The 16,622-nt window shown below is 39.2% G+C and overlaps 1 protein-coding gene across 1 annotated transcript in view; it reads left to right on the plus strand.

The window, feature by feature from the left end:
* TTC8 (tetratricopeptide repeat domain 8) overlaps positions 1–4,105 on the plus strand; it is a 41,003-nt gene extending 36,898 nt beyond the window's left edge. The window contains exons 13-15 of the mRNA XM_051621765.1: positions 427–549; positions 2,091–2,174; positions 3,415–4,105. Of these exons, the coding sequence (XP_051477725.1) occupies positions 427–549; positions 2,091–2,174; positions 3,415–3,531 (324 nt within the window). The 3' untranslated portion in view covers positions 3,532–4,105. The remainder of the gene's footprint in view (positions 1–426; positions 550–2,090; positions 2,175–3,414) is intronic.
* The last annotated feature ends 12,517 nt before the right edge of the window (positions 4,106–16,622 follow it).

Below are 16,622 nucleotides of genomic sequence, written 5' to 3' on the forward strand. Positions count from 1 at the left end.
TCTCACTTACTTTGCATCTTCTAAAAACTAGGGTTATATGTGATTTTTTTTTTTTCAATCTATGTGGAGACAGGGAGGCAAGATGACTTCTGCTCTGGAGACATCTCTTGTTTTTCTTACCCTACTATAGATGGTAAAAGATAGCATAGTCTTTAGATGACACTTTAGTCATCTAAAAGTTAAATTTTATGAAGGAAATAACACTTGGAGCATGAAAGTTTGTGCTGGAGAGAAGCAATTCTGTCTGGAGAAAGAATAAGCATATGACAGGGTCTGGCAAGAAAGCACATACAGTTCTGATCAGAGTGGGTTTTTGGTAATTTGTATTTCATGGTAGTACATATACATGAAAAGTACTTCAGACAACTAAGCAGATGCATGTTGTTTCCAATCTTTTCACAAATTAAGATACAATTTTGCTTTTAGGGGATAGGAGATGTGAATCTGGCTTACCAGTGTTTCAAGCTAACATTACTCAACAATAACAACTATGCAGAAGCTTACAACAACTTGGCTGTGCTGGAAATGCAAAAAGGTCGCGTTGAACAGGTTGGTGTTGAATCTCAGCTTAAGCAGGATGCTTCCTTTGGCTCTTTTGTACTTAAGAAAAGTGTGATTTCCCTGAGGTAGAGACATCATCTAGTTTACAATTCTAGGCACAAATCCTCAATACCTTTTATGTATGTTTCAGTGTAACCTCTCTGTTGTCCTGCCATCTTCCATTAAACTGCTCATTCTTAGGCATATCCGAATGGCTCATCAAAGACAAACAAGGTTTACAGTGGTTTTGCAGCTGTTGAGATCTTTTTTCTAAATTGATACCCAAAACAAAACCCATCACTCTGTAATAATCATTTAAATTACGACTTTGACTATGCATTCAGTTTATAAATGTAGATAATATACTTCAGTTGGTTGGCAGAATGCAGCAATCAGACCAGATTTTTTCAATGAGAAGATTGCTGGTTTTTTTTGTCCCAGAGCAGCAGGTTCTTGATAAATACTTCTGCATCAGTAAGCTTGATGGTTCATATTACCTAATGCGAGTATACTAAGCTGTGTTGCACTTAGATGTATAATTGACATGCACAGTGGATTAAATGCATTAATTTTTATACACATGCAGGAAAAATTAATATGCATTTGTTAGTCACTTTGTACTTTGGGTTTAGTTTCAGTTTCATAGTTAGTAAATTTACAGACATTTAATTCCCGGGTGGAACTTCTATCCAGTTGTGGAGGTTGTGATTGCTAATAATAAACAGTGCAGAGCCTTTCCATTATAATGCATTGTTTCCTATCTATTTTAGTTTTTAGATTAAAAATTTCTCATTTCTTCTTGTATCACATGTAAAATTAAAAATAAGGATCATAATGGCAATAAAATTATGCACAGAAGAATAAAAAATACAAAGATATTTTGCATATTTTGGATTTTATTTTACAATGTTCTTTCATAGGTATTTTTGGATGCAACTCAGGGTTGTCGGATTTAGGGAGTTTTAATAAGTTCTCAACTCTGCCTTCCCAAACAGTTTACAGATGCTTTTGTTTTTAAAACATAAGGGTTTTTCCCCGAGAAGTTCTCAATTTTTTAGTAAAAGTATTCAGAAGTTTACCTTGATTTTGTATTGGATTCACTGCATGGAAATGCACTTGATTTTTCATTAATTTGTAATGCTACTACTTTGCTAGTGAGAAAAAAGGGTTAATTTTATTAACATTTTAAGTGTGAAAACTGTCCTTTTTGTTATAAAATTTATGTTTTCAAGTATGCTTAAGACAATGTTGTCAAAGACATCTGGTAAATACAGTGAGATGGGACTTTAAATACTTTTTACAGAAATTGATATATTCTGTTCAGTATTTAGAACTGACTTGCTTAACTGAATAAATCCCAACATGTTTTTTCTGACTTAACCACAAATCTTACTCATTTCAATGCTATTAAGATGTATTTGCCTAAATGTACACAATTGAAGATGGCTTTCTTATTAAAGGACTAGTAAAGAAACTCAGGATTATTTCTTTTCAGATCCTTGTTACCCTCCCTCACAGATTTCACTTTTTTTTTTTTCCTTTCTCCATAGGCAAGAGTTTTGCTGCAGACTGCTTCATCTTTAGCTCCTCATATGTATGAGCCCCATTACAATTTTGCAATACTCTCAGAGAAGGTAATTCCTGTAATCTAAAAGTTGAGCTTTGGTGGGCAGTCGGGTTTTTATTGTTATTACTGAGTATTCCAAATAGGTAAGACAAAAGAATACAGAGTGCATAAACTCAAAGAAAACTAGTTACATTTTAATTTTAATACCCAGAAGCCTTATGTGTAAAAGTAGTCATTCAAGTGTTTGGTTTTGAGAGTGAGGCCAACAAGCTATAAAGTAACTGTGTAATTTTCCAAATGCACAGAAGATGAATAATCCATTAACAATTCCATCTACATGCTTTACAGTCATTGGTTATTTCAGAATGTGAAGTGAAAGAGTATCTTATGATTTATCAGTAATTGTAGAAAGAATATAATTTCTTGATCCCATAATCTTACTGATCTCAAAAGAAAAGTCTGTTCTTCAGCTTTACAACCTTTGAATTTTGTGTGTGAATAATTTATTTCATACAGCATATCTCAGGCACTGATGTAAGACCATGTCCAACATTATTTTTAATAAGGAGAAACTTGTACAATCCTTATATTTTTCACAAGAAAAAATTGCTCCTTTGGTTGTGCCTACACCTTCAGGGCTCCTTGCTTGCAGCCCAGGAGCTATCACTTTTACTAGATGTGTTCCCAAACATTTAGGTTCTTTTTACCAGAGTCCACTTTCTGAGATGTTCTCCTTATGTATCCTTCTTTTCCCAAAAAATAAAGCTATTTTGGAAAAAAAGAAGTTCCCTATGTAGGGAACAGTGTGGAAACATACTTATAAAAGCAACAGAGGGGCAACATCACTCTACAATACTGTTGTGCCTCTCAGTGAGGAAAGAAGAAATTACATGGAGTTGTGATTTACAGAGACCTAATTGGTTGTGTGTTGGCTGTATATACAATAGCACTCGTGTGGAGTTTAAAAACTAATCTTCCACTTTTTATGCCTCCTCCCTTCAAGCACTGGACATGGTGCAACTTGTTCTCTATTCTCTAAGAAATCAGGTGAAAAGGGATATACAGTTACTGTCTTGAAACATCCCTCCCATTAAAATCACCTTTTTCTTTTTTTTCTCTTGTCCTTTTATGTAAGGGAGACATAATCCTGAGTTCAGAAGCCCCCATACTGACTCTGTTTTATTTGTTCACTCTCAGAACCGCCTATGTTTAAACATTTGTGAGCATCAGAAATGTACTGCACAGAATACATGATGCAAATACTACAGTACTTAGTTTTACAAAATTAATTTTTGTGTTTCTTATAGGTTGGAGATCTTCAGAGGAGTTTCACAGCGGCTCAGAAGTCAGAAGAAGCATTTCCAGGCCATGTTGATACGCAACAGCTCATTAAACAGTTAAAACAGCACTTTACTATGCTCTAATGAGCATACCTTAAATTATGTAAAAACAGTTACCCAGAGCAAATGGCACACACATCTTTTTGAAATATTAGCTCAAGGTAGATAAACTACAGATAAACTAATACATACCTGTGGCAAAGCCTCTGTTACTTTGAGTAGCAGGAAAGGTTTGAGAGTCCTAATTAGGTTCTGTCATCTTAAAACATATCACATATTGAGATGCAGCTAGAACACATGTTGCATCTACGTACAGTAGAGATTACAGGAGCAGCAGGATACTGCTGGCATGACAACTTTGAAATAGTTGCACATACGAGCAAGTAAGTCTCCAGGTAATATTAATGATCACTTTAAAGGATTTTTTCTGACTTTTCTGCAGAAGAAAATATTTCTGTGTGACAATCTGTCAAGTAACACAGAGTAAGAGTACTTCCTAACTGGTCTTCAGACTTGGCTTTTGATAATGTTAATTCTTACTGAATGTTAAGTTTTAAAGCTGAAATACCTACAAAGAATTTAAATACATGTATAAAGCTGAAGTTCTTGTATTCCTTCTTGTACTGTATGAATTAAATAAATTCCAGTTGGTATGGTTTGTCTTGTTTGTTTTGTAAGTTAAGATTACATACTTAGTGCCATGAAAATCAGAGGTAGCAATTGAAACATATTTTTAAAGACTCCACAGAACTGGTACAAAGTAGCATAAATATGTGTGTTCCTCTCTACCCAGGAGTTTATTCTACACAAACCTTATTCTTGATCTCAGTGAAGGAAAAGGGTATTTAGAAGTTTACAAAGTTACATACTGGTAATTGAGAACAAGACATTGATTGGGTAGTTACCTGTGCTACCACAGAAGCACTGTTGCTAGATAAATATTTGAGTCATCCTAACTACAGGAATACTACTAATAGCAATAAAGACTTTCTGTCATATGTCTTTGTGTTCTAACTAAAAGGAATAAATTTGCATTATTTCCAACCTGACCTTTTTAAAAGACCTTTAAGAAATGTGGGATGTTAAAGCATTCTGAAGTGGCACATTCTGAAACAGGCCTTTGAAATCTTGTTATGTTTCTCTGATGTATTAAGGGATTATCTTGGATTAGGGAGTAACCCTAATCATGCTTATGAATATTATGTCTTCTTTTTCACTATTCTGTACTTCCCCACCCTCACCTTTGTATGACTGTTGTAGCTGGTGGAGACAGATGCTGGAGAGCCTAGAGAAGTGTACCCACAGACTCTCCCACAGAGACACCACCATTAATTGGTGTCACATCATGTTGCAAAGTGCAAAAGCATTATTGGCAGAATAGATGCAGCATCTTTAATGGAAGTTTTCTTTTTTCCACATTGATCTTTATACTGTCAGAATTTTATCTTAAACTAACCAAGAAAGAACCTTAGTTATCAGTAATTTTCCTTACCTAAACAAGGTTTTACCTTCTGCTAAAAAGGAAAAATTAATAGGGAAGTTCCATCCTTTGATCTACTGTACTTAACGTCTTTCCAGCTGACAATGCTAAACTAAGGAAGCTGCTGGAAAAGAAAATTTTTGCCTTGACAGTTTAAAAACAGCTGTGGAGAATTTTTGAGCGTCATATTATTAACTCAAAGTATTTTCAAAATTGCATAGTAAATAAGATTATTTCTACGTGACATAGAACAGAAACTAGTAATAAAACCTCAGTTTTTAATCCAGTGTGGCAACTCAATAGTTCCTCATAGATGCTTATACAATCTCACTTACTGTGATCACTGCTCAAGTTAATGGTCTGAGTAACTCTTCTCTTTAGCAAAGAGTACGTCTTAGAACATAGATCAGACATGATTATTCTTTTAGCTTTGAGGATGTGTGGAGATTGAAAGAGAAAAGCTCATGGATGGTAAGGAAACCTTTACAAAAGATGCTTGTGCAGATTAATTATAAAAAGCACCCGCCCCACATGCAAACACGCAAAGTTCTAAATAAGGATTAAAACCTGTTTAGCTCCTGAATGTGCAGCATCTGCAAGCTATTCCGAATGTATCTTACATGGTGTATTTTGATTGCCCCAAAAGGCAGCAGTTTGCTTTCTTGACCTTTCATGCCCCCAAGCAAGGGTGGGACAGTATTTTTTTTCGCAATTAACACATACAAATTAAATCAAATGTGGTAATGAGAACAGCACCACAGTGAAACAACAGATGAACAAGCAGGCTGTTTGTCATGGAAGAATCTTCAGATTTCGTTGTATGTTAATTCAGTGTGAGTTCCAGTGAACAGATGAGTCTGCAGGCCCTGGGGCAAACTGCCTGTAGTTAACTGAGGACAACATAGCACAACACGGTGCATCAGAATCTGTACTCATCTGTGTGCAGTGTGACCTTAATGTTGCAAGCAGCATTTCTGTAAAACAGAAATCTCTTTCCCCCTCTAACCTGTAGCACAGGTCCAGCTACATCCAGCCAGCATTTTCAAGCCCCTTGAAAATAAATAATTAGAAAACAAAATACAATTAAAAAAAAAAGAGAAACTTTTTTTTTTCAACTACAGAGGAGATAGTGTCCACAACAGTGCTGCCTGGACGCTCAAAGCAGCTTGCTCTGAGATCTTGAAGTTTGTGTCCCTGCAGGAAATATCTGTACAGTTTATGGCTTTTACCACCAAATCCACTCAGTCTTTTGACCAACCCTCTTGCTGAGTGTTTCTGATGGAGGAATCCTTTTAAAAGTTGGTAATGAAGGGTTAGGTTATTACCAGATTCTGATTCCTTCACAAGATGTTAGAGCCGAAGCACCAGCTGAAGAACTGCAGCTGAAGTTAATCAGAATTCACAGTTATGGGCTGTGGATTGTTTTGGCTGCAAAAAGCACCCTTAGAGGTCGTTGGGCAAGACAGAAGCAATTTGCCATTAGATGCCAGTTCAGTCACTGTAAGACCAGAGAATGAGCCCATTTTGATGTTGCTGCTGGTGGTGGGGTTGTTTTTCTTTGTTTGCTTTCTAACTTTGTAGGCTAGAGGGAAAGATTTTTGGGTCATTTAGTCTGTTCTCTGGTATGACATAGGCCAAAACTTTTAAGCCAGGAGCTCTTTCTAATGAACCGAGACTGTGCTTAACTAGTGATTCCCTGCCAGAGCAGCAGCAAGTTTTGGTAGAAAAAAGCTACAGCATCTTCTGTGAAGAATTTGTATTTAGTCATTCTCACTACCATATGGTTGTCTTCTTTCTGATGGATGATTTTAAGCTCATTTGTCTCCTCGCTTCACCTGCTTCCTAACCACTGAGTACTCATTATACCCCAGCAGCTGAACCATAGTTAGGATCTGCCACAGCCGAGCAGGACCATGGCCACTTTGCCTCCTTTAGGCAATGCCTGCTTTGCCTCTGTCACCAGAGCCATCACTGGAATCTGTCATGGTTATCTTGAACCAAATAAACTGTTTCCCAAACAGAGAGAGCATGAAAAAGTGAGCTTAGAAGAACCCTTTGCACCAACCCACTTGGCTAAACTAGGACATACTGGTTTACTCTGAACAGCAAGAAGTGGTTGCTGTGAGAACACACTGGCAGGTATCAGCTATGCCCCTTCAGCAAGGACAGAACTGGACAGTCTGAAATGCAGGTCAAAAATCAGTGCAAGAGAAGTGCAGGTGTAAACTGGCTTCCCACCAGAAAACTAAATAAGCAGACTAACAGGCTTTGTGAGATCCCACCTGGTTCCTCACATACTCCAGAGAAAGTCTCAGAACTGCCATTTTAGCATGTTCCTAGATGAGAAACATTTTATATTGCACACAGCAGTAGTGAGGGACAAAGGCACTGTGGAATCAGGCTCAGAGAAAGGGTGAGCTTACAGCAGTGGGCCAGGACAAGAGACAGCTCATGTGATTTTCTCTCATTGTTGGAATTTATTTAAAGTCTAGGCCTGCTGCAAACTCCCTGTTCCCAGCAGATGCCTGTGTGCACACATCGTAGTTTTGCACCACTAAGCTACACAGGCCATGGAGTGGTGTTCTACTGATATTCCAGCCCTCACTGAGAACAAGCAAGCAATTGGCAGATGTAGAATGCAAAACGGCCCTTTATCTACACATAAAAACCAAATTAACTTTATTTTTGTGCCTTAGAAGATGAATGAAGCAAAAACCCAAGAAACCCTGATATTCAAGACACAGGCAGTCTCCAGTCACTCTCCAATAGGATAGTCTCCAAAGTCCTGTGCTGGTAATATAGTCACATTACTAATTTCCTTATTCATGTTTTCAGAGCTTAGGAGTGCTCAGGAGCTGCAAATGCTCAGAAGCATCTGTAATCAGGTTAAATCTGGTAGATATGTCACTAGAAAAAGTCATTTTTATTGCAAAACTGTCAAGTAAACATACCCTGAACTGTGCTGAATAGCTGAATGACCAAGTACAAGTACTGTATTTACCATCTCCTTTCTGTTGGTTAGTTACAGCTATTGCTTGGTGTGCACACCTCTCCCTTCTAATATTTAGTTTACAAAAGGTTCATAAAGGTTTAGCTGAAAAGACTTCCTACTTAGATCCTAGATCTGTATATGTAAAAAAATAAAAAAGATATAAAATTGATGAGTTTATAGTAAAAAGCTCTTGTCCCAACACATAATGCATTATGTTTAATTTGTGTATGTGAGCACATAAAATGTGGGGGCTTTTTTTCCCCATTTCCTATTTACTTTTTGACAGATACTGCCAGTGAAACCCATTATGTTGCTCCGAAGATAAGTCCTGAAGCCGGTAGCAGTGAGATGTAAGAAGAAGCAGCAGGGTGCAAACCTTGCTCAGCACTATGGAAAGGGCAAACTCATTAACAGCCAGGAAAACTTGGTTGCAGCAAGTAGACCACCCCAGCAATTTAATCTCATTTTCAGTTTATTCAGTCTACATAGCCATAAAGTAATTGCAAATATGTTACCTTTAGCTTTGGTATAATTTTGTACTGCCATCAGTTGCATATTTTGCCAAGTCTGTATCATACAGTAATGCGAGGCACCTTTAAAACTATTACACATGTTAACTAATTAATCTTTACATACAATAATTTACATCATCCTAACCAAGGGTCATAAAACCTCTGACAAAGAGACTCTGGTCTATTTGTATATGAGATAGCACACAAAAGCTAGTTTAGGTACTTCACAAAAGACTATTTTTATTCCTGTGAATTACCATAAGCCAACAGTTCAGGGTTCAGATAAAACCAGTCTCCTAAAACATATGATCACCGATTTATTTTGTTCTAAGTGATGGAAGAAAACCAGATGCATATCTCTGACTGAGCTTTTAAGGATGTAATTCTTTCTTCCAGAGATACCCATAGGGGAGGCCAGGTAGTAAAAATTTTAAAACTTCTGACTTCTGCCTGCAATTTTGCAATGGACAAGCTTGTTGTGTCATTACCAAGCATTTATTTGTTACAGTAATAAATGGTAGCTACGTGGATGAATGCAAGATTTGAAACTCATCATAAATCCTGGGAAGGCAGGCAAAGAAGCAGAGGACCACAGGCCATGCCAAGGTTGTACACCAAAAATCCCTGCAGTATAACACAGGGCTATCCTGACTCCATATGTGCAAGACATCCACAAACAGCCTGTGTCTTCAAATCAAGCAGTAGCTGTAGACTGGGAAGCAAGTAACTCTCCAAGAATTCCTTAGAAACCTGTCTAACTGAAAAGTGGGAAAAGTGGGTGGAATGGGAGATCCTGTTTTGTAGAGGTAATGTATATTTGCAAAACACAGAAAATTAATGGTAAATAAGCATAATGTGGCTACTTAAAAATGACTGAGGTAGTTTATACTTTGCAGCTACCCCTATACCTTTATTAGCAGATGTGTATGTATCAAAGAGATTTATTTTTAAGCAACTGCAAGCAAAGCTTAGAAGCTTTCAGAATTCTGGTATTATGTGACAAGTCTCATACTGTCTAGCTGAATACAACATAACCTTTAAATAAAATGTTAGACCTACTCAGCAATCTTGGAAAGGGGTTCTAATTAAGCTGAAGCTTCAGGTACCCCAGTGCTTTTAAAAATAAAACCCTGACTGCCACCAGAGCAGATGCCTTTCCCATTCAATCAAAATTTAAACAAACATGAAACAAAGCCTAAGTAATGACAGATATTTGATTTTATGGGTTTGTTTTTTGTTGGGTTTTTGTTTGTTTGTTTTGTTTTTCTCCTGGGTGGAGGGTTGGACTCGGTCATCTTAGAGGTCTTTTCCAACCATAATGATTCTGTGATTCTACCTGTAGTAGAACAACTGTTTTTTTTCATCGATCATGATTTCAGGGTTTTGTACCAATGTTTTTATCTCTGCTTAGGTGATGAAACTGCTTACAGCAGAGAAGCAGTACATGTGATAGCCCCTTGTAGCAGCTGAGAAATGAGAGCACTCTCATGCCAAATACACCTCAATGAGCAAGAAGAAACCAACCACCCTGTGGTGCTCCCACCCACAGCCAGATCTCTTGTGCATGGATAAGCTTCAATATATAAGCCTCTGCATTCACGTTTTGACTAAGCTTTCAACCGATGAAGATACACTTAGTACAAACCTCAACAGACAGCCCAGGACTTTGTTTTAAGCCTTGTGTTACCTTTAAAATAAAGTTGTTGAGAAGAGATGAGTGCCTCAAGATTTTGCATGGCTCTCCAGGGCTCAGGAGGCTGCTTTGCCACTTCCCTTAGCTGGCACGCTGCTGTCAGTGAGGTAAGGAAAGGGAGCTGTAAGCCTTTCCTGGGAGTTACAGCCCAGCTGTGTGGCTGGAATGAGCTGGCACATGACACTTAATATAAGAAATTCTTTAGTTTCTGCAATAAGACTTGCAAAACTTAAGGTTTTTTCTTTAAAGTGAGCTGAAAATGGGGATCTTTCTGATCACCATGAAAGCCATCTCTGGATCAGACACCTGATTGGAGCTACCAAGTAACCTGGGAATCAGTAATAAAATGAAGTGTGTTTTCTCATATTTTCTCAGATTTTATGACCTAGTTTCATCTTTTCTCTCAGGATTTGTTCACCCTGCCATGCTGCACTTGCATTCTCTGTGACTTCTTGTTTTGTTTCCAAGTAGTTTGGTCTATATGACCCCAAAAGCATTCCTTTCCTCCTCCAGCTGCTGACAGTGTAAGCTTTCATTTTCCAAAAAAAATTCATTCCTCAACAACCTTCAGTGCCTTCTGCTCAAGCTGTCACCATGTCAGGCCAGCTTTGCTACACAGCCACCAGTAACTCTGGAAGTGGTTCAGATTTGCCATGTGCTTCAAGAGAAACACAGAATAGTCTGTTTTGGTTGGGCTTGTGAGCTGGATGCTTTGAGTTTGTCCTGGGCACACATTCGGAAAGCAAATTAAATTTCATTTAATTGATCATGCTGACTAACAGGAATTTCATCCTTTTCCAGCCTGTATTTAATCTGATGTCCTTTTCCTCTGTTCTGAAGGTTTTGAGGAAGATCTCAACAGCAGAAATGAACAATACTTAAATATCTCCACTGCCTCCTGCTCTAACACACTAGAAAGACCAGAATATCTCTGCAATTTATAAAATATAAGGTGACAATAGATATTGCTTAGAATAATCTTCCCTCAGATGTTCACAGTTTGACTAAGGGAAGCAGCAGACACAGAGACAGGTATTTTGGACTCCTACAGCAATGAGACTTGCAGGAAGCCAGGTGCCAATGAGTTCCCTCTGGCAAGAGGGACTGTACAGCACATGAAAGGGATGGAATGTGCTTTGAGAGGTGGCACATGAGACATGCACAGTGGCAGAGTAAAAACTGTGATGGCTAAACTCCTGGATAATGTTGGAGGAAAGTAAACTAGCAAGCAAACCTGAGCAGAAGTCAGCTGATAGCAACATCAGCCCACCAAGTATCTCCTGGCTCAGAGAGAGGACCTGAAAGTTTCTTTCTGATTTCAAATATTGAAGAACATGCACAAAACAGCACTGAAGTGGTGCTTATTTAAGTATTTTGATCTGCCCAAGGTGTGCCCCTTAACAGCATTAACGAGGACACAGTGAACGCAGGAGTCCTTCCAGTCCTATCTAAAAATCAGCACCCTTACCTTCCCATCACCTGCACATCCCTGTTAGCTGGCAACAAGCAAAGGGAAATAGGAAGCCCTGAAGAGATTATTGAAAGCACATTGTCATGGTGAAGATTCCTGATCTTCCAATGTGCCCCATCGTGTGCTCCATCCTGCCACTGCAGCAGCAGCTCCTGTGCTGCCGTCCCCTGGCACAGGGCAGGGTGGGCACTGGTGGAGCAGCCAGGAACACCCCACAACCCACACGGGCCCCAGAGATTGGTGCTTCAATGTGTCATTCAGCTTTTACTGCCATGAGCTAGTGTTTTCCACCGAGCATATTCATATGTATGATTTAATTAAAAACATAGGATTTTCCAGACCTCTGCCATGGCAGGTGAAGCCACAGTGTCCATTCCACTTTCTGTTCCACAGCTGTCCTGTCTCCTTGCATTGTGCCAGCCAAGAAGCTTGGATTTGTCTGAGCTCATTATCAGGGTGATTCTGGTGAGTGTTTGGTGTCAGCTGAGAGAAGATGGTGTCAGCTGGTTGTCTCTACTCCAGAGGGTAACAGGCTCTGAAGGTGCTCAGCACTTTTTCTGATAATCTTAGCACCTTCAACCTTAAAATAACTTAACACTTCAGTATCCAACATTTCCTACCATCACACAGCAGTACGGTATTTCATCTCTATGTTTTTATCCTTTTCCCCTTCTTCCTCCCTAGGCTTGGACTGTCTGAAAAGAACAGGAGCTAAAACATTGGCACAGGGTGTGGTTAGTGTGGTAGCCCTCAAACACTTCAATGGAATGTAAAAAAGGGCTGGAGGGAGCTAAATCATACAAATACAGTTGTCAAACTGCCATCTGAGGAGCACTCATCCAAACCTCTTGGTGCTCCTCAAGAGGCAATGTAAACATGACTGAGGGTCAGTGATGATGTCTGAACCCCAAAGAGCCATGTGAGTCTGTCCTGATGAGTTATAGTCACAATAAAGAAGATCGGGCAGCAAGTACCTGTTGGGACCACACAATTTGGTGTAGTTATTAGAAGAGAGACCTGGAAATGGGAACATCCATGTCCCAGCCCCAGCTGGTGCTCCTAGCTTCAGCACATTGTGCTTTTCCATGTTTCCATGTGTGTTAAATAAGGCTAATGGGATTCTCGCTGCTATTATTATTATAAATTAAAGCATTTTGTTGACTGACCTGCGTCTTCAAAGCTTGCTCCCAGTGAGCACAGGGGTTTTTGTGTGAATAGTCCTCCTTAAGCAATGATGAGAGGCATTGTGTGTGTGGGTGACAGAGCTCAACTCTTTAGGGATTTTGTCTATGATTTCCCTCAGTAACACTCACAAGCACTGGGAGAACAAGAGCTGTGCAGGAAGATGGAGCGCTGCAGGCGCACTGGGCTCACAGCACTTCTTCTCCTCTTGGACAAAGGCAGCATCTTCCCTCACTTGCCATCACCTCCCATTAATGTCAGGAAAGTTCACTTGCTGCAGCTTCTGCAAGTGAAAAGCTAGTATGTTTCTAAAGAGAGAAAAGAGGCCATTTGTTTTGCTAAGAGAATGCTAACACCACAAATAGCAAGTTTGGTTTCAGAAAACAGCATTTATTCTCAAATCATGAAGGAGGTCCTCTTCATTTTATTTATTTACAGAGTCTGAATCAACAGCTGCCCAGACAAAGACATTTAGAGGAAGCAAACAAAAAGCCTGCTCAGCCTGGGCTCCAGATACAAATAGAGAAGAAAGAAGAAAATGTCAAATCTGCATAAACCCTGGACGGTTCCCTGGTGGATATAAAAATAACTCTTTTTAATACCATTCTGTAACTACAAAAAAGTTGAGGTAACCTTTTCTTATTTTCAGCAAATATTTCCCTTCTAATCCTAATGTCATTTTTCATTTGGTAAAAATGCAATCAAATCCCAAACCTGTACACCATTCTGATGTTACATCTATTATGTTTATTCACAAAACATAAATGTTTTCTTGCCATATCTGTGTTACAAAATATGGGACATGTAATCTATTGTTCACTCTGAGAATGTGTAATGCAGAATGGCAAAATAATTCCTGGCAGAGTCAGGGAACTCCTGACAAGCGATTATTAATGGTGAATTCTGGTAGAATAATTAAGATTACTGTTAGAAAATGAGAAATGAAGATAAGGAAAAAGCATATTGCCCTAGAAACTAACTGCACTGCCTCAGGAACTTCTGCTCTCATAGGGATAAAAGATTTTTGTCAAGAAACAGAATAGTTTTGTGTCTAATACATTATTTATACGGCCATTACTGGTCGCAGCTTTCCTCTCTTCATGCTCATCCACACACACACAGATAAGAGAGAGACAGGAGTTAACTATTCACCAGATTATTAAGAATATCACAAAATTGATTAAATCTTCACATAGTCCATTTCATTTTTTATAGCGTATGTAACCTCTAAGTCAATAAAGGCCTGCAGGACAAGAGCTAAGAAAATATTTTCTGTGGAAAGGATGGTGCTTTGAGGAAGGAAACAGTACATTTGGTGCAATTAAAACTCATGGTCACAAATTATACAAACCCTCATGAGAAGCAGAGTTCATCCATCAGCAGCTGGAGTCCTGACAGCATTTCTACTGCTTTCTGAATAGCAAATCACCTGCGTTCGCCATCTGGATCTCACCTTCAGGAGGAAGGTGGGCATTCATCATGATCATCCTCTTCCCTGATATTCCCTGGATATTCCCACAGCTCAATGCTGGAGGCAAATTCTACGCATCTCTTGCCTGATACAGGCACAACAAGCCTCTGGAGCAGCTTAAATAAAAGTTAAAAAAGAAGGAAGCAACAGTAATTTTCCAGGATCTTTATTTTCAGAGATTTAAAATAGAACAGGTTCTTCCTACCCATCTCTTTATCAAGAAAACCCACCACTTTCTGGGGAAGCCTTTTCAATGCAGAAAGTAATATCCTCTTTGAAACATTACTAGATAATAAATACAGTTTTAGGAGGGGGGGAAAGATACACATTTAAAGCACAGAACAAAAAAAATAGCCCTTTCTAACTCCAGGACCCCAGTGCTGCTCCCTGCATGATGCAGAGAGTGGGTGCAGAAGGTAGCGACTGCTGCAGATCTTCAGCTGGGCAACAATGACAAAGGAAGTAAATATGTTGTTTCACAGAAGACTTCCATTGCCTGATAAAGAATACAGCCATGAGATACCAGAGGTACAGAGCAATTTGGCTCAGTGGCCAATGAGAAATAAAATAGAGCTGAAAGCTGGGAAGAGGAAATATCTGCCGTTTGCAAACCCAAGCAGCACAAGGGAAAGGAGGGTTGGTCAGGATCTCCTGGGTTCATGGGGCTCAGATTCTCTAACCATGCCCTTTCCCCACATACTGCTTCCCACAGCACTCTCTGCAATGCAGTCTACAAAAGTGGAAGTAATCTGGGCTGCACAGTTGACTTCAGCTCTGATAAAATACTTGTTTGTGTTATGTGCAATGTTCATGTTACTGTCAGTATATGTCATGGCGCCTTTTTAAAAATTTTTTAAATTTTTTTTAATATGCATGTTAGAAAAGGATTTGGGATAGGGGTTTTATTTTCCCATTGGTTTCAGTAGCAGAGGAAGGCTTTCCACGGCATGTCAGCAGATCAGACAAGTACCGCCAGCACATGGCACAACAGCTTCAGTTCCAGCAGCTGCAGCTCCCCCATCCATAACTTAAATTGGCATTTGTGCATTTTGGCCTTTTTTCCTGTTCATTGCAGCATTACAATTTTTCAGGCTTCAGCAACAGTGACAGAAGCCCTCAGCACCCTGTCACAGTGTTGCACTGTGAGACATCTTTTTGGCAACTCTGGGTTTTGGGATGGTGAGTTGAAGAGCCTGTTTCCTACAGAGTTAGGGATGCTGGGTTAGTGCCTCAGCGGGCAAATCTGAAGACCCCCTTAGTCCAGACTCCAGTCAAAGCCAGGACAGATAGTCCCAGCTCCAGGAGCTTAAAACCTGGAAAACTGACTGGGATGCCTGCCCACCTCACTTACCTGGTGGAGTGCCCTCTGGGAAAAACTCCCTGGTGCTATTCCAGGGAGGTCTGCATGACATTTAACACGTCACTTCTTGATGTCTCAGCTCTTTGCTCAGAAAAACAACTGAAACAGAAAACAACAGAAAAGCATTTTTCCTTCACCTACATGGAGTTGTGAAATGAATTATAAATTACTTTGAGTTCATTATCTGAGAGGGGCTATAGAAGTGTGACTGTTATTTTTAATAATGCGTAGCTAATAATTTATTTAACATTCCTCTATGTTCTTCATCAGGTTCCTGAGCCTGACTCTACTGTTCTGCTCTGTCATCAAGTTCTCTCATTACGGTTGGCAATAAGCTACAAACTATTGTTTTGTTTGGTTTGGATTTTTTTTTTTTTTTAGGATAATGAGATACTGTGTCTCAGTCATTAAAGCTGTGGCACCTGTTATAAAAATAGGATATCGAGTTTAAATGGAATAGGATATGACAATAAATGAAAAGAATCAAATAGCTACTTTGTAAACATAATCTGTTACATCCAGTAGCTAGTATTTACTTTATTTCTCTGCAGTGAATTTATGCTTTGGTGCAACATGTTTGTCTGCAGGCCATGGCCAAGGCCACTGAATGCTGTGTGCTGCGCTGTCTGCAGAGTCAAGTTGCTTCAAAATGACACCAAAAGAAAAGAAATAACAATGTGTCCAACCTATAATCTGCATTGCAGGAATACACATGTGTAGTGAAGCAGGCAAATACTCAGAAGCTGAGGCATGAGGCAGAGCCTGGCTGGAAAACCTAGTGGACTTTGCCAAGTCAAGCACAGAAAGACCCGAGTCAGGCTCACCTCCAAAATCAAACAACTGTAAATATAAAGCATCTTGTAACTATGTTACTCTAGATATTCTGGGCAGATTTCTGTCTAGTCTGTAACAGAAATAAACATTCTGTGAATTTGGTTTCAGATTAAATTTGAGCTTGTTCTCTTGTGGAGAAAAATGGCGGCCCCATTGGGCTTGTGGGCACTGTGGGTCACT

This window comes from Apus apus, chromosome 5, assembly GCF_020740795.1.
Source record: "Apus apus isolate bApuApu2 chromosome 5, bApuApu2.pri.cur, whole genome shotgun sequence".
Classification (NCBI taxonomy): domain Eukaryota; kingdom Metazoa; phylum Chordata; class Aves; order Apodiformes; family Apodidae; genus Apus; species Apus apus.